This window comes from Mesocricetus auratus, unplaced genomic scaffold (assembly GCF_017639785.1).
Source record: "Mesocricetus auratus isolate SY011 unplaced genomic scaffold, BCM_Maur_2.0 Super-Scaffold_4256, whole genome shotgun sequence".
Taxonomy (NCBI): Eukaryota; Metazoa; Chordata; class Mammalia; order Rodentia; family Cricetidae; genus Mesocricetus; species Mesocricetus auratus.
Window position 1 is genome coordinate 53,279,278 of NW_024429182.1, and position 18,165 is coordinate 53,297,442.

The 18,165-nt window shown below is 48.1% G+C and overlaps 2 protein-coding genes and 1 long non-coding RNA gene across 5 annotated transcripts in view; 2 read left to right on the top strand and 1 right to left on the bottom strand.

Moving 5' to 3' along the window:
* The window catches only part of LOC101843260 (RNA-binding protein 14), a 109,333-nt gene that overhangs the window by 78,729 nt on the left and 12,439 nt on the right, over positions 1-18,165 (top strand). The gene's annotated exons all lie outside the window — the stretch shown is intronic.
* The window catches only part of Sptbn2 (spectrin beta, non-erythrocytic 2), a 40,743-nt gene that overhangs the window by 19,973 nt on the left and 2,605 nt on the right, over positions 1-18,165 (bottom strand). For 2 of the 3 annotated variants that reach the window (XM_005064049.4, XM_021226933.2), the window contains exons 2-11: positions 13,457-13,635; positions 8,151-8,302; positions 7,583-7,756; positions 6,705-6,796; positions 6,488-6,568; positions 5,994-6,109; positions 3,627-3,739; positions 3,304-3,491; positions 886-1,003; positions 152-310 (exon numbers count right to left, since the gene is read on the bottom strand). In XM_005064049.4, coding sequence (XP_005064106.1) covers positions 152-310; positions 886-1,003; positions 3,304-3,491; positions 3,627-3,739; positions 5,994-6,109; positions 6,488-6,568; positions 6,705-6,796; positions 7,583-7,756; positions 8,151-8,302; positions 13,457-13,613 — 1,350 coding nt within the window. In that variant the 5' untranslated portion in view covers positions 13,614-13,635. Of the gene's footprint in view, positions 1-151; positions 311-885; positions 1,004-3,303; positions 3,492-3,626; positions 3,740-5,993; positions 6,110-6,487; positions 6,569-6,704; positions 6,797-7,582; positions 7,757-8,150; positions 8,303-10,804; positions 11,284-13,456; positions 13,636-18,165 lie in introns of those variants that run through there. The other variant, XM_013111807.3, reaches the window with a different exon arrangement.
* On the top strand, positions 11,309-17,724 carry LOC106020945. Its single transcript, XR_005878527.1, has 2 exons — positions 11,309-11,589; positions 17,489-17,724. It is a non-coding gene; the product is annotated as an uncharacterized LOC106020945 (long non-coding RNA).

Genomic DNA, 18,165 nt, shown 5'->3' on the forward strand with positions numbered 1-18,165 from the left:
TTCTCCTGAAGCCCTGGGCCCCCAGACCCTGAGTTTCTTGCATGACAGATGCTGTGTTTTATCACCTTTCCACCCTGTAGGAACCCTCCTGGTACTGTCTCTCTCCTGTTTCTCCCCACCAGCCTGGATCTGCCTGGAACATGAGTCCCACCTGGGACACGAGGCGCTGGTTCTCACTGAGCCAGGTTTCCCGCATGGCAGCCTTGCGGTCGAAGCGAGCAGCCAGTTGCTCCAGCTTCTCCTGGCGGATCAGCTCTGTGCGCAGGGCCAGCTCTCTCTCATGTTCAGCTTTCTCTAGCCGCTCCCAGGCCTATTAAGGTAGAGACTAAATTAGTACAACGGGACCAGGGTAGAAATGAGCAGGGCTGGATGTGTATATGGAAACTTGGTCTAGTGGATTCACAGAATGGCATCAGTGAGGCACCTGTGCCTGAAAATATGAGAAAAAGGGAGAGGTGCCAGGCACACTGTGAACCCACATAATAACTATTTGCTTCTGGATGAGAAATGAGGTCATTTATGGAAAGTGCCTGACTTGTCTGCAGTGGTGGGATTCTGTGGGTAAACCTTAGTTTACCTGATTTAGCCTTGTAATTCTGTTTATGAAAAATATAAAGCAGAAGTAGAGATAGGGAAATGAGGACATGTTGAACAAGATAAATGACTTGAGGTCTGATTTACTGGCTCTGTATGGAGAGTGAATGGGCAAAAGACCACAATCATGAGAAGATACCAGAGTCATGTCTAAGGGTGTGGGCGGGGGACGGGGGGATATCAGGGCTTGGTGGCGGTCCAGAAGGCCCTGGGTCATAGGAGGCATGAACGGTGCCTAAGCTAGGGATGATGGTGGATGGCCATCTGTGGAAGTTAAAAGGAAACATGGACCTTGTTGATGTCGGAGATGAGCCGGCCTTCACGGGGTGTGTAGACCTTCTGGTTGTTAGCCCGCAGCTTGCTCTGGATGGTGAAGAGCAATACCTCCAAGTTCCCTTTCTCTGTGAACCTGAAGCAAAACCAAGTCAAGATCAGAGGCAGCCGGGCGGTGGTGGTGCACGCCTTTAATCCCAGCACTCGGGAGGCAGAGGCAGGAGGATCTCTGTGCGTTCGAGGCCAGGTTGGACCGATAGCATCCGAAACAATACAGAGAAGCCCTGTCTCGTAAAAAACCAAAAAAAAGATCAGAGGCAACCCAAAGCCTTGACTCTACAGCATAGAATACTCATGCTTCTTTTCTTCTTGCAAAAGTAATACATTTTTTGTGTGAAAGCCAGAAAATACTAGCAAGTAAGCCAAAAGAACACACTTTGGTTTCCTTCTTCCTTTTTTGCTGGAGCACAGTATGTTAACTGGGATAGCCTTGACCTCAAGTATCTGCTTCCCTCTGCCTCTTGGGGCCTGGGATTAAAGGTGTGTGCCACCATGCCTGACCCTCTCCTTGTTTTTCCTTTTTTCCTTCCTTCCTTCCTTTCTTGAGACTGGGTCTTGCTATGTAGCTCAAAATCCCCAGCCTCAGCCTTTAAAGATCTGACATTACAGGTATGCATCACTATGCTTAGCCCAAGAACATCATTTATTTATTTTTCTTTCTATCTACTAATTTATTTACTGACTTCAGCACCAGGGATGGGACCCAGGGCTTCACACATGCTAAGCAAATTTCCTACCACTGAACTACATCTCCACCTCTTTAAGAAGACCTTCTGTTAAAAAAAAAAAAAAAAAGAAAACCGTCTGCCAAGTGGTGGTGCACGCTTTTAATCCCAGCACTTGGGAGGCAGAGGCAGGTGGGTCTCTGTGAGACTGAGGCCAGTTTGGTTTACAGAGCAAATTCTCTGTCTCAAAAAACCAAAAAAGAAAAAGAAAACTTTCTGTGTCATCATGGGTCTCACAGGGCTGCCCAGTCTAGCTTTGAACTTGAGCTTGTGATCATCCATCCTGTCTCAACTTCCTGAATAGCCTGGATTATAAATCTGCAACTCCAGGCCCAGCAGGAACATCATTTTAAAGAAGCCAAAAGCTCTACAGATATGGTAACTGCTGTCACCCATGGAAGCGCTTGTTTCTTCCCGCACAATGGGGAGCTAGTATAACCAGAGCTCAGCGGTCAACAACTCAACAGCTGTGACCAAGACCATGACTCTTGACACTTGTCGGCTCTTCACACATGGTAACTTACCATCACTGTCTACATCGACTCATCCTTGTTTTTCAGATGAGAACACTTAACACATACAAGCTGTGTAAATCATCCAACACAACTGCCAAGTGGCAGAGCCAGAATCTGAACCAGGCACCTTAAACTTGGGTGCATAGCACTTTGTTTACTGTGGCTTATGAAGAACTCTTGTAGCTTCAACTAACAATCTTTAATGTCAAAACTTATTTTGGGGGATACTATTTTTTGGGGAGATACTATTTTCAGTGGTTACTTCATGACTTATTATTAATTTTACTGAGTGTCCTTGAGCTTACATCTTTGTTAAATACCCAGAAAGGATTTTCCAGGCAAAGGACACCTCAAACCATTTCCTGGATAGTTGTTTTCTAGATGAATATTAGTTTTGGAGCTAACTATTAACTCCAAAAGAGCTTGGCAATGGTGATCACTCTCTCTCTCTCTCTCTCTCTCTCTCTCTCTCTCTCTCTCTCTGTGTGTGTGTGTGTGTGTGTGTTGTGTGTGTGTCTTTCTCTTCCTCCCTCCCTAGTCTGTGCTATACAGAATTGCTAACAGCACTCCCACACATGAAAAAAATGATTGCTAATTACCTTGTGATGCTCATGCTATCAGCCACACCACACTACCAGCTGCTGACTTGCCTGTCAGGTCCAGTCCTGTCTGTTCCTACACTGAGACTACAATGTTACATGACCCCAACCAGTATTTTTTCTTTTTTCAGGCATAGTCTGACTCTGATGCCTAGGTTGTGACTCAGTATGGCTGGTCTTAGAACTCATACCAATCTTTCTGTCTCAGACACCCAAGTGCTAGGATTTGCAGGTGTGAGCCACCACAGTTGGCTTGCAACCAGTCATTTTATCTGATGGACTGCACTGACTTGACATGCCATGGCAATCATTCTTCCATGGCATGCATTTAAAAAATGGCTAGTCATTAGAAAATGTGTTTTGGAACAGCTGTGCTGTTTGGATGCTTCTAGCACTTTGAGCTAAGGGAAATGAGCCTTGGCTGCATTTCTCCACTGCCAAATGCCCCTCCCACAAGGCCGCCCTCATTTAGGCTCTCAAGTGAGCACAGTTCTGTGTAGGCATGCTCTGGCAGGCTGGGACCTAGGGGACACCTACTTGGGTGGTTTCTCCACAGTGCGATAGGAGTTGAAGGACTGCAGCTGGTTCTGGACTCCACTCAGGGAGTTGGCCAGTTGCCGGTCATTGAGGGTCACAATCATTTGTTCAATCCACTGCAGCAGTTCAGAGGCTAGGGACTCATATTTCTCTACCAGGTGATCTGCCTCCATGGCATGGTCCAGGACCTGTAGGACAGGAGATAGGCTAGTGGGTGTCTCACCCAGTGCTATGGCTCTATCCTGTCCCATTTTAGGGGAGTAAGACTGACAAAAGCAAGGCCTTCTTTGGCCCTTAAGCCTACTGTGTCACAGTGAGGGTACCTTGCCAATTCGTTTGCCTTCCACAGCCAGGGCCTTCATCTTAGAGAAGTAGTGGTAGTAAGTGGCCACATAGGTGATGATTGACTTCTCATCAGGCTGGTCCACATTCACATCTGAGGAAGAAGGACCATCTAGGTGAGAGGAAGCAGACACCAGACACCTCACCTGCCTCCCCTCCAGAAGTATGACTGACTCACCTCATGCTGGGGACCCCCCAGCCCGCCAAAGCTAACAGATCTTTTCAGATTCCTTTAGAGCGGCGGTTTCTCAACCTTCCTAATGCTGTGACCCTTTCATGTTGTGGTGCCCCCAACCATAGGTAGTTTCACTGCTACTCCATAACTGTTATGTTGCTGTTATGAATCATAATGTGAATATCTGGTATGTAAGATACCCGATTTGCAACCCTGTGAAAGGTTTGTTCAAACCCCCACCAAAGGAGTTGCAACCCACAGGTTGAGAACCACTGCGTTACAGCCAAGTAACAACTCAATCATTCCAACTTTCTCGTAGTTATGGGAAGGGCCTGCCAAGTAGAGAGGGAAAAATCTAGAAGCCCAGGAGACTTTACTCAGTATATGTGATATACACTAAACAAGCAAAGAAACAGCCTTCCCATCTGGTGGATCATGGTCCCCAGAGGCTAGAAAAATGTCTAAAAAGTCAATGGACTGAGGGTCAGTGGGACAGACACTACAAGCCAAGCCCTTGAACCTGGGTGCAGTACAGCACTGCAGATACCAGCATTTAGTACCATTTCGGGGCATGGTCATTGCTGCTGCTTCCAATCTGGTTCCCAAAGTTCAGCCTTGGGTATACCCAAGAAGACAAGTATCCTTTCAGACCAAGTATTACCTCCATGCAACCACAGCTGATGATGACTTGGGATCCCTGGGCTGTCTGACTTAGGCCACACACTATTCCTCTCAAAGGCCAGACTAGGAGCCTGGAAGCCCCTCACAGCCTTCAGAAAGCACCCAGGCAAGCTGGACCTCCTGAAGTCATCTCAGTCAAGTCATAGGAGCCTTTGCTTTACTCCTGTGTCCTGCAGAATAGCCATGCTTTGCAAATGTTCTCCAAGGAACTCTGCACTTAGCCTGCTTCTGTCTTTAAGTAGCCAAGATACTCTGAATGACATGTTTGTCATTCTGAACTCAGAGGGCTACTGATGGGATGAAAATCAGGGAGAAAGAATCAAACCAGCCAGACAAGCTAAGAAGGAACATTTCCAACAGAGGTTGCGGTCTGGCTCTCCTCCCTTTTCTGGCTGCACCCAGATTGCTCTGCCCTGCAGAGGCAATGGAGGAAACAGGCTCTAGAGCTGGACTGAACCTGAACTGCAGCTGTACCAGGTCTATGACCTTCAGAAAGTCACCTGATCCTTCAAGGCCCCATCTCTTCTGTAAACTGAGGATAATAATGGCAGAGGGCATTGTTAGCACAAGTGCATAGCAGCACCAGATTCAAAGAGCCCAGTAGCCATAACTGACCATAGCACCATGAGAGGCAGGCAGCAAGGACAACTGACCATGGGCTAGTTCTGTTTCTGGTTTTTTTTTTTTTTTTGAGACAGGGTTTCTCTTTGGAGCCTATCCTGGCACTTGCTCTATAAATCAGGCTGTTCTCAAACACACAGAGATCCTCCTGCCTCTGCCTTCAGAGTGCTGGGATTAAAGGTGTGTGCCACCAATGCCTGGCTATGGGCTAGATCTTAGTGAGAACCAAAGGCCATACAGCTTAATCAAAAGCCTGGAATTTAGAATACATCAGAGCTCATGTGAACCAGAGTTCTCATTTTATTTTTTAAATGTTCAGTTATTTTTGTGGTGCTAGAGTGTGCACAATGACCACTCTGTCTCTGAATTTCATTCCCAGCTCTGGTCTTCTCATTTTGAAAATGAGGAAACTAAGCCAGGCTAAGTGACCACCTCTAAATCATATAGGTGCTCTGAGCTGAGAAACAACCTACAGCTCAGTGCTCTCTCTGAGGCAGGTTCCCTTTATTCTTACAAACTTTGTTTTGAGGCAGTCTCACGTAACCCAGGCTGTCCTCAAACCTGCTATATAGGAAAGCTGGCCTTAAATTCCTAACCCTTTTATCTACCCTTGCCTACTGAGTATTGGGATTGCAGGTGTAAGTCAACACACAGGTACCTTTTCTTTTTTTGAGATGCAACTTTTTTACCATAAAAGTTAGCATTTTAAAGTATGTAGTTCAGCAGCTTGGAGTGTGTTCACATGGTTGTGGAAATCATTGCTAACACCTGATTCCAGAATATTTGCATTCCTCCACAGCTGCTGGTCTTCCCCTGACAACCCAATTTGCCTCTGTCTTCCCTACACCTGTTTTGAAGAGCTTTGGCCCACCTTCAGGATCCAGGAGCTTGGTCAGGCCGAGTTCCTTTTCAGCCAGATTGAAAGCATTCTGCAGATTGTAGTGTGCATTGCATTTCTTCAGGGACTCAAAATCCAGCAGGTCTGGCCTGGGGGTGGGGGTGGGGGTGGGGGTGGGGGTGGGATGACACAGAACACATCAAAAACATGTCAGTGCCTAAAGAAAAAATGTAAATTCATTCCTGGTTGGAGTATATCATCCTTCTTCCTGGGTCCTCTCCCACATTCTTTTTCCCTTCATTCTTTCTGAGACAGGGTCTCTTCTTATGCAGCCTTGACTGGCCTGGAATTCACTTAGGGACCAGACTGACCTTGGATTTGCTCTTCTTCTGCTTCCGCTTCCTAAAGACTGAGATTTCCCTTCATTTTTTTTCTCTACAGTTATGCTGTTACTCAGCCACTCTCCTGGCCTCTGCTGTGTTCTCCTGGGCCATTAATCCATGTGCTCACTAAACCCGTCTTCTTACCGGTGTTTGTGCACGATGGCATTAAAGGCCAGCCCATCTCTCCAACTGGTGGTAAAGTTGTGCACATTGACATTGGGATACCTAGAAAGAAAGATCAGGAAAAAACAGTGAGTGCTTCAGAGCCCTGGCCTGTGATAAAAGGACAGTGGGCAGGTTGTGAACCCAAGAGTCTATCTCAGTGTGGCCAATCTCGATAGCCATGCTCCTGGATCCTCACCCTGCGGTCTTCATCTGGCACCACAGCAGCAGGGCGTCCTTGGCTGACTTCTTCTCCTTGTTGTCTTCTGTCTCCACACTGATGTCTTGGATCTGAGAATGTAGCAAACAGGACCTTCACTCCCCATTGGTATCTTGGTTATATCAGAGACACTCAGAAAAACTACAGAAAACTGATCTTTAGGAATGTTGTGTGATGGGACAGAATCTGGGCCTGTATTTCCTGGGCTAGTAACACATATTATCAGGTTCAGAGGATCTGAAGAAGGATGTCAGTGGAGCGGAAGTACCCATGAGTAAGGGAGCTGGTTCTTCCAGGTGGAGAATATGAGCAGGGGAATCAATGTTTTCTGAGAGCTGGCTTTCAAAGTCAGAGCTGAAAGAGCTCTGCTTTGGGTGAAAGAGGGAGAGAGCAGCTGGGGAAGGACAATACAGTTAGAGGAGCTGAGATGACATTGAGCTAAGTATAACACGGAAAGTGACACCCCCCCCCCATCAGCTGCATGGGTATGCTTCAAGGGCAAACTGCTCTAGGAAGTTCTATATGCTCAATTTTTAAATTTATTTATTATTTTATTTTTATGTGTAGGGTGCTTTGTCTGTATGTTTGTCTGTGCACCGTGTGTGCCCGGTGTTCTCAGAGGCCAGAAGAAGGTATTAGATCTCCTAGAACTGGAGTTAAAAGTGGTTGTGAGCTGCATATGAATACTGGGAATTGAACCCAGGTCCTCTGGAAGAACAGCCTTTATAGTTCTTTTAACTCTTGGGCCAGCTCTCTAGCCCCTCAATTTTTGTTTTTATCTTGTCATGGACCATCAGCGTGGGGGTATAAAATTTGTTGGTGCACAGCGCACACCTTAGATAACACCTGGAGGATACCTGGAATCGAAGGATGATGGTCCACACCAACCCAAGGGTCAGACGGTGGTTCCCATCCACGATATCATGGGAGCCCATGTTTTCCAAGTGTACTTTCTGCTCCTTCAGGAACTGCAGTGCTTTGTCCACGTTCTCCAGGCAGTGAATCCGCATCCGGCCCTTTGTGGGCTTTGGCTGTGGGTGGATGGCAGACAGAGTGGCAAGGACCACTGCTTGCTTTCTTCCCAGTTTCCTCAGCAACCTGCCCCATACCTCCCATGATCTCCTCTGAGAACACAAGGATAGCCCTAGGGTCATGCCAGAGGTCATGGAGCCCAAGCAAGGTTACAGATGAAACTTGGGCAGATTAAGATTCCCAAGGGAATTAACTACACCCAGAAGAAATGTTTTCAATGGGGCCACTGTTGGTGTCTCTGCAAAGCATGGCTCCCATGTAATCTGTGTAGCAAAGCCTCTTGGAATGAGACCATCCTCTAGTCAGAGGAACCCTGGTATGTTGCTCAGCGCTCTATGGCCCCCCTGTGGTTTGTTCCCTGAAGCTCCCTCTTTGTCCACTGCCCCAACTCACCAGGGTCTCTCCCGAGAGCACCTCCAGGAGCCTCAGGAGGTTGCGCCCGTCCCGCAGGTCGCTGTACAGGTCTCCCACCCGGCATGTCACCCGGGCCAGGTGGGAGTTCACCCACTTGGTGAAGGTTTTCTTCTGCACAGCTTCTCGTTCATCTGCAGTAGTAACAAGGAGTCATTTCTGTCCTTCAAGAACAGTATGCTTGCTTCTAAACACCAACTGGCATGGTGTGGGATGGGGTGCCTGAGAGAGTAGAAGTGACAGCTGGGATCGGCAGGGTTAGGGATGACCAAGAGAAAAAATGCTAAGAAATGAAGAGGCTGGGATGAGCTCATGAGCAAAAGAAAGGGTAAGAGGAGCAAGACAAACCCTTCAATCCCAGATAGAGACAAGAGGATCTCTGTGAGTTCAAGGCCAGCCTGGTCTACAGAGAGAGTTCTAGGACAGCCAAGGCTACATGGAGAAACCCTGTCTCTGAAAACAAACAAACAAACAAAAAGGAAAGTCAAGACAGACAAAAATGGCCTCAAGAAGAAATGCCCAGGAAGGGACTGGGGTTGGGCTTTGTGCTGTAACAGAGATGAAATACTGACAACTTACTCAGAGCTTCAGTTTCCCTACTTGTAGGATGAGCATATTACTTCCTACTTTATTGGGTCACTGTAGCAATTAAATGAGATACTGGGTATGACACATTTCGTGGTTGTCCAGTGTGATGTGGCTCCCTGTTGGGGAGCTTCTCCTTCTCCTTCAAATGTGGCCAAGGGAGAAGATGTGGTCTGTAAATATGACACATCTCCCAGATGGTCAGCAAACTGGACTTGACAGTGGAGAGGTTGTGTGGGCCTTTAAGGCAGCTCCCTGTTTCAGGTCATGTACAGATAAGGTAGGCTACTCCACCCTGAGGCAGGGTTGCACAGTTGGCTATAGTGGATCCAGACCTAGAACACCAATACCCCAAGATTCAGAAAGAATTTATAAGAATTTAGGCTAGGCATGGTGGTACATGCCTTTAATCTTGGAAGGCAGAAGCAGGCCTATCTCTATGAATTCCAAACCAGCCAGGGCAGATCTCAACAGACAGTGAGATCTTACCTCAAGCAAAAACAAACACAAACAAACAAACAAGAACTTGTAAGTTCACTGGCGTTGGTGGCACACACCTTTAATCCCAGCACTAGGGAGGCAGAGGCAGGTGACTCTCTGTGAGTTCAAGGCCTGGTCTACAGAGTGAGTTCTAGGACAACCTCCAAAGCTACAGAGAAACCCTGTCTCAAAAGTCCAAACAACAACAACAATAAAGAACTTGCAAGTTTAAGGGAGCAATGCAGGTGGAGTTGAGTGCCAACTTTCAAGAGAGGTAGGCAAGGCCAGGAAGCCTAGTCCCCAGAGGACTCCTAACAAAGGATGCTGTTAGGTTGCACAGGAAACTGGTGACTAAAAATGTTGTAAATGGAAAGGGACAGGCAAGCTCTGCACTGTAAGCTACTTTATAGAGGTCGGAGAAACCCTGTGGGAACCCAGCCCCAGTAGTACTTGTGTAGAGTCACATTTACCTCCATCTCAGCACCAGCACCTCAGAAATCTAGATTCATACCTTAGTTTCATGTTCCTGTGCACCTCCCCCATAAAACAGCCACACACCCAAGTCTATTCCTGACTTTCTCACCTCCAATTTCTGTGCCTATGCCAAACCTGGGATCCTAATCACCATGTGGGATACCCCCTAGCATTTGTGATACCTATGGTGACTCTGGACCTCTTTTAGGGTCCCAGGCCCTATATGAGTTGAGGACAGATTAAGTCATCTGACCATTACTGAACCCAGGGAGACCTCTCTGACACCAGGCAGGCCGGTGTGAGGCACATAGGTAGACTAAAGTGGAAACAGTACTTAGAAAGTCCTGGTGAAGCCAGACACCGAAGTGTAGCATTTTAACACACACACCATGAAATAAACTTTTGTGCCAAGATGAACATTCCTATTCAGACACCTATGGGACCTGTGTGTACGTACAAACCCTCTCCTTTGCCAGGTGTTGGTGGCGAACGCCTTTAATCCCAGCACTCGAGGCAGACGGATCTCTATGAGTTCAAGGCCAGCCTGGTCTACAGAGCGAGTTCCAGGACAGCCTCCAAAGCAACAGAGAAACCCTGTCTCAAAAAAAAAAAAAAAAAAAAAAGCCCACGAAAACAAACAAATGCTCTCACTTGACACACGCTCTCCATTTTTCTACACATCCTTCCATCATAGTTATTCAGAAGCCCAGGAAAACACATAAAAGTTCAAGGTCCTAGGCCTCTAGCCCATTCCCCCTTCCTCATTTCTTAACAAGGCCAGCATGGCCAAACCATGAGGGTGAGCCGCCAGGGGAGACTGCTACGACCTCTCTAACTGATGACATGAACCCACAAGCTCCCTTCATCCTCATCACCTTTGTACCCAGCAGGCACCTCAAGGTCACACCCCTTATGCCACCCCCACCCCAGGTCTCATTCAGTGGAATTTCAGCCGTCCACATGTCTAGATTCCCTGTAAGTTTCGCCACATTGTCCCTGAACATAAACACCTGAGAAACAGGGTTCCGGGCATGCTAGCTCTTCCTATGCCAAGTCCCCTTTGGCACACAGGCTCCCCTCTGCCCTGGGAAACTCACCTTGAAGCTGTTTGAAGCGTCCTTCCAGCACACTGGCATACTGAGCAGGATTGATGAAGGCAGCTGGTGAGAGCAGGACGCCCCCAGGGTTCTGAGACCCTTCCACAGCCTCATAATAAAACTCACCAGCCCCGTTCAGGCCATTTCCATGTATCCTGCCCACTCCGTTCCCACTCATGGTGCTGGCTACCTCCTACTCAGCCTGTGGCCCAGAGTCCATGCTCCCCTGCCAGGGCAGGGCCAAGAGTGTGTGTCCCCTGAGCCTGTGCAGGGGATCCAAAAAAAAGGCTTCCGTACCTGGCTGGGTGGAGTTGTTTCAAGGATGCTGGGAGTTTCAAGGAGTGGGGGGGGAAAGTTATGGGATGCCTGAGTTCTGAGACAGTGAGTAGGGCACACCTGGTTGTGGGGAGAGGAGACAGAGGCTGCTCCAGACAAACAGGTCGGACAGTGGCGGGGGAGGGGCACGCGGCTCAGGAGGCGGAGCCAGTTGGGGCTTGGCCAGGCCCTGCAGGGGCGGAGGAGGGAGTTGCCAGCACTCAGAGACCTGCTTGTCAGGCCACTAGTTGCCCAAGACTAGAGGAAACCTGCCAGAGGGGGCCCTAAAGCAAACTCCTGCTTTCAGAAGGTCTGCCTTGGGCAGGCCTCTCTGGGCGTCTCTGGGTGGGCTTGTTTCAGGACACCTGAACTTTGACCTCAGCCCCTGAGAACAGAGAAAACGGAAGCAAGGAGATCCTGGAAGAGAAACCTGGTGGGCTCCTGTTGACTTCTATGGCCTCCTCTAGGGAGTAAGTATTGTGAGTGTCCTCCAGCATTTTCCTTTGTCCCCCAGGCTTCCTCAGTCAACATCCCAGCCCCATACACCCTAACATTGGGTACAACTACGAGATGCCCTTCCTACCTCTTCCTGGGCTTCTGCTTTGTCACTGGCAGCCTACACGTGTTCCTCGTCATCCTGAACCACTTAGGATTTTTTTGGCACCGACTGAGTCAGTGGCACTGTGCACAGCGAAGCCCATTCAGAGATGCCTCTTCGGCAGGCAGATCTCTGTGAGTTCGAGGCCGGGCTGGACCGACCGATAGCCTCCAAAACAATACCGAGAAACCCTGTCTGGTAAAAAACAAAACAAAACAAAAAAAACCCAGAGATGCCTCTTCGGGGGAGCCGGCCTCGAGCAGGGATAAACACCTGACAAGAGCACTGGGTGGTGTGTGCATATGGTGACAGCTCTGATCGGCGCAAGTCTTGTGTGCAGAGTTGACAATATTGGGGCGTATGTGTCACATGCTTAGACACGGCAGCAGCACTGGGTGGCATGTGGCATGCGCACAGACATGGTGAGAGTAGTACCTGTCACATGAGCTAGACCTGGAAGATTTACTGGGTGGCATATAGCATGTACACACAGATATAATGATGATCACATTGATTGGGATGTGACCTGTACAGACACAGTGACAGTTCCGGGAGGTATGTGTCATTGCTGATATCATCAGAGTTTGGGGTAGCATGTGCACAATGACATCAATGATAGTACCAGAGGATACACGAATCTAAAACCAGGGAGCTAGATACACTTCCCTAAAGACATGACATTTTCCGTACCCCACATCCTCTGAGTTTTCATCAGCCAGTCTTCAGTCCCAGCCAGGAAGATGCCAAGAGAAAGTGATCCATGAACCCTACAAGCTGTAGCCATTATCTGGTGCTGGGCTGGCTGAGTATAATTTCCTGGGAAAGCTCTTAAGAATCATGAGTTCTGAACTATATGTCTAAAGGTTCTTAAGTTCATCTCCCTTGAGAACCTGCATTTGTAAAAAATCAAGGCCTCCGAATCTCTTCTGCTGGGAGCCACCCTACTGGGCGATCACTCCTTAAGTGGAAGTAATGGTCTCTCGTATTGGAACTGGCTGGGCCATGGGCAGGTCAGCAGCTATGAAGAGGGTGGGATGAATGTGGAAGGCAGATTGGGTGGGTGGCCTTAGGGTGCGTGGGTGACTCAGTCCCAAAACTGGTGGTGTCAGGTGGCAGCTGCACTCTTGTTGCCATGACCCCCCCCTCCCCTCGGGAAGGCCTGTCAGACTGGTTTGTTTGTGCCCAGCACAGCTAAGGGGAGAGCCCTGGCCATAGGGGAGGGCGGGGTTGAGGTGGGGTGGGTGGAGAGCAAACCCTGGGAGAATGGAAGGGCGGCTGCTAAGAGAACTGCTTCAGGGAACAGGTAAATAAAATAGTAGGAGTAGCAGGCTGCAGGTAGCAGGACAGGTGGGAAGAGTGGCAGGAAGATAATAGGGCCGGACGGAGAACAGATGTGGGACAGTAGAACTAAGGGAGGGGTGGGTGGGGACAGAAATGACAACTGGAGTAAAAAGACAAAGCACTATAGGGACAGAGACCTGACTCAGGGCTTAGGCCATGAAAGTAAGCTTATCCATCCAGCTGGGCACTTCCAGCTGGGTGGCATCTCTGGGCTAGGGGGAGAAGGAAGCTGAGGAATGCTGTACTTGTATGAAGGGGTCTGCATCTGCTGCAGAGCAGCAGCTTAGAAAATGACGTCAGTCTTCCTTCTCATGGAGACAGAAGATTCTGCCTTCCGAGCTCATGAACCCATCTCCACCAATCTCATCACCCCTCTGCCCCTCCCTGCCCTTCCTTACCTGCCAGGGCCTTAATTCTGGACCTCTCAAAGAGGCGGGCTGAACTGCTGTCATTGTCCCAATCTGAGTCGGGCAGGTCCCAACGGTTGTTGATGTCACTATACTGGCCCTGGATCTCCAAGCTGTCGAAGTCTGTGGGTGACAGAGTGCTGCTCATGGTGGTGGGTGGCTTCCTGTTCCTACAAGAAGACATGGCTTGTGAGGAGCACCTTGGAGATACTGAGCCTGCTGCTCATGATGTCCTTCTTTTTGTCTTTTTTTTTTTCCTCCCTTCCTTTCTTTCTCTCTCTTCCTTTTCTTTCTTCTTTTTTGTTTCTTTTCCAGACAGGGTTTCTCTGTGTAACAGTCCTGGCTGTCCTGGAACTTGCTTTATAGACCAAGCTGGCCTCGAACTCAACAGAGATCCACCTGCCTCTGCCTCCCAAGTGCTAGGATTGGAGGCATGCACCACCACCACCAGGCAAGTACTAGGTTTTGAAGCAAGATTCTTTCTGACTTTTTAAAAAGAGCATCTTGCCCAATTCCACCCCTCCAAAAAAAAAAAAAAAAAAAAACTCAGGCCCAGCACTCAGGAGGCAGAGGCAGGCAGGTCTATGTGAGTTCAAGGCCAGCCTGGTTTACAGAGCAAGTTCCAAGACAGCTACTAGAGACTACTCAGAGAAACCCTGTCTTGAAAGACTTTTATTTTACGGCTATGGATGTTTTGGTACATATTGTGTGCCTTATATTTCCCTGGAACCAAGCAAGGCCAGAAAAGGATGCTGAATCCCCTGAAGCTGGAGTTACAGGTAGTCATGAGCCACCATGTGGGTACTGGGAACGGAACCTGGGTCCTCTGAAAGAAACACCACTGCTTTTCATCACTGAGCCACCCTTCCAGCCCCTCTAATTCTTCATCATAGTTTCTGGTACAGACAACATTAACATCTCCCCTGACCATCCTGGGGTCCTTAAGCAGTGCCCTGAGGGATTAGCACACATCCCAGGGTTCCATGACCTAGGCTACGGTATCTGTATAATTTTTCTTGCCAGTACTATTTATGACCTTAACTTAAGCAAACACACTCTGTCCTTGCTTCAGATTAGCTGCTGGGGATTTTTTTGAAAGTCTGTAAGGTCCAAAGTTCTGGTGTAAAACAACATTTACTCACCACTCAAGGGGATAGGGAGCATTGAGTTGTAACTTTAACAGAATTCTAACTCCCACATTTTCTCAATATCTGTCCAACACAAGACAGTTTAAACTAATGAACTACTTCATCTGGATGGTGGTGGTGCACACCTTTAGTCCCAGCACTCAGGAGGCAGAGGTGGGTGATCTCTGTGAGTTCGAGGCCAGCCTGGTCTACAAACTGAGTTCCAGGACAGTCAGAGTTACACAGAGAAACCCTGTTTTGGAAAAAAAATACCTGATCTGGGGAAGAAGGAGGTGAGTAAAAGTCCTGTGGATTGGGGGAGGCTGGATGGTGAGACTCTAGGTGGGAAGGATTGTGCGTTCACATGGGCATACAAACGCAGAACTTACCAACCATCATCAGCTGGTTCCAAAGAGCTAAACATAGCCCTCTCTAAGTGCCTGCCTAGTCAACCCTGCCTCGTGCCAGTATTTTCCTGGGAGTAAAATGAAGAAGATATGTTCTAGTTTCCTTTCAGCTGCTGTTATAAAACCTCTGAGGATTTATTGGCTTATATTCTCAAGTTGTAGTCCATCACTGAGGGAAGTCAGGACAGCAACTCGCAGGAGAAGCAGAAACCAGAGGACTGCCCTGCTAGCTGGCTTCCTTTTAGGAACATGCTTAGTTGGCTTTTTAAAAAAATACATCCCAGAGGCTGGGCAGGGGTGACACATGCCTTTAATCCCAGCACTCGGGAGGAAGAGGCAGATCCCTGTGAGTTCAAGGCCAGCCTGGTCTACAGAGTGAGTTCCAGGACAGGCTCCAAATTTGTAGGGACACCCTGTCTGAAAAAAGCAAAAACAAAACATATACCTCAACACCACCTGCACAGGAATGATGCTGTGCACAGTGAGCTGGAGCCTCTTATATCAATAACAATGCAGACAGGCCCCGACAGACATGTGCACAAGCCAGTCTCCTTTAGACAACTCACTAATGGAGTTTTCCTCTCAGATGACTCGAAGGTTTATCACACTGATAGTGAAAGCTAAGTAGGCCAAGTTGTGAAGAATAAAGGCCTCTAGTTCCCAGATTTGGTCTTTCATTACCCTATAGATGGGCAGGGAATTTAATTTCTACTAGACCTAGGACTTCTTTCCCATCACTTTCTACCAACAGAGTCACTGGATTTGCTCTGTAAATATTTATATAAAACTGAATTGTAGGGCAGAGTTGAATCACCCTGAGCAAAGAACACTATAAGCCAGGCATGACCTGAACCTGTCACCTAACACTTTTGGTTTTTGAACAAGAGAATAGAGACTCAGAAGCACTGGCCTTGGCCCTACTCTGTATTTAAAATCAAAATCTCCTAACCAGTCAGTCAGTGATAATGCACGCCTTTAAACCCAGCACTCGGGAGGCAGAGGCAGGTGGATCTCTGTGAGTTGGAGACCAGCCTGGTCTACAAGAACTAGTTCTAGGACAGCCTCCAAAGCCACAGAGAAACCCTGTCTCGAAAAACCAAAGGAAAAAAAATCTCCTAATCAGCAGCCACTCTCAGTTCATCTGAAGGAAGGGTGTTAGAACCCAAACAATCTCACCATCCAACAAAAGCACCTGCATATGACATCCAGTTTCCCCTCATTAGTTTATTATACTATTTTACTTTTTTTAAAAAATGGTTTCTCTGTGTAGCTTTGGAGCTTGTCCTGGAATTTGCTCTGTAGACCAGGCTGGTCTTGAACTCAAGAGAGATCTGCCTGCCTCTGCCTCCCAAGTGCTGGGATTAAAGGAATGCTCCGCTGCCACCGACAGGCTTAAAGTGTGTAGCTCAGACTGACTTCAAACTCCTGATCCTCCCACCTCTGCCTCCTTCAGCAAATCCTTTCGGCATGCACCACACAACCGGCTATTTTCCTTTTATAGGGGGAAAAACCCACTACAAGCACCATTTCTGTGCCTTGACAGCTTTTAAACATTCTAGCTCTGGACCCCACATCATCATGTACAATTTGTTTTTCTGTGTTCCAGCAGCTGCCAGCTTCACAGTCTTACAGTTTTCTGCTTGAGATTTTCCTACCCAGATCATGCCTTACATATGACCTGGGTCTCCATACTCACACAGAATTCCAGCCAATCCCCAGCCACATGACTGCCATCCCCCTTCAATGGAGAATCCTCAATTTTATTCTCCTCCAAGGATTCCTACACTCTGGCAGAAGGGAGGTGCCACCATTAATTCTTAGCCACTGACCTCAGCCAGGACCAAGAAGCTTATGTGGTTGGTTAACGTCAGAATAGTGTTATCTCCCACTAGCTTCAGGCCAGAGGTTTTGCTAGAACCTATGCCCACCAAGTACTACAGGGTGTAGACTCTGCTTAGCCACGGGTTGGTCCTGTAGGCAGTTGGGCCCTCTCACTTTCCTCCATTGGCACTGGTTTGAAAAACTAGAAACCTATTTCCTGTCCTGCCTTGTCCTCTGATTCCTCCTCTCACCACATCCTGCTCTAGATTAATTCTTTACCTGCCTTAGAGAGTGATCCTTCCTTCTCCACCCCCCCATTCAGCACTCTGAATGCAGCTGTCACTGTGCTTATCACATTTATGATCGTTAGCTGTTTATGTCTCCGCTTGTTCCAAGCTTAACTCCTTGAGAAGAGACAGGGACATCTCTCCTTGTGTCTCTGTCTCTGTGTGTGTGTGTGTGTGTGTGTGTGTGTCTCTGTGTGTCTGTGTCTGTGTGTCTGTCTGTGTGTCTGTCTGTGTGTCTGTCTCTGTCTCTGTCTCTGTCTCTGTCTCTGTCTCTCTCTCTCTCATTTCTTCCTGGGCCCAGAATAGGTATTCAATAAAAAGATATGACATGAATTCAGCATAATTCTTATTTTGGTCACTGGATCAATGTCTTCCTTATAGGTGAAGAAAACACTCGTAGAAAGAATGAAGATGGGAGGATGCCTCTCCACCAGAGGACTTTCAGGGCTAAGCACCAAACATCCAACCAAGGAGTTGCAAATACAAATCACATGGCCTGAGTGCTGGACCACTGAAACAGATCACTGCCTCCCTCCACACCTCACTTCTAGTATGGCAGATCTGGAATGGGCCTGGGACTTTGCATATCAAATTCATTAAAAGATGCTCATGCGCCAGGCGTTGGTGGCACATGCCTTTAATCCCAGCACTCGGGAGGCAGAGGCAGGTGGATCTCTGTGAGTTCGAGACCAGCCTGGTCTATAAGAGCTAGTTCCAGGACAGCCTCCAAGGCTACAGAGAAACCCTGCCTGGGGGGGGGGGATGGTCATGAAAGACTTGTACTCAGAGGACCACTGAGCAAGCAGCGGGGACTACTTAAAGAAGCTCTGAGGACTGAGAACGTTTCAGGGGTGAGTGTGACTGTAGATGGCTTCTGAGTGTGTGCAGGCCTTGTCTGGAGGGAGCTAAACTAAATATCTTCTCCCTCTCAGGACAGGAGCCAGAGCCCCAGGCTACAACAGAGGAAAAATGAAGATGAAATGGGCTCTAGCACAAATCAAACTGACGGATACCGAGAGGAAGGAGGGCAGAGTTAAACATTACTTGAGAAGTCAGAG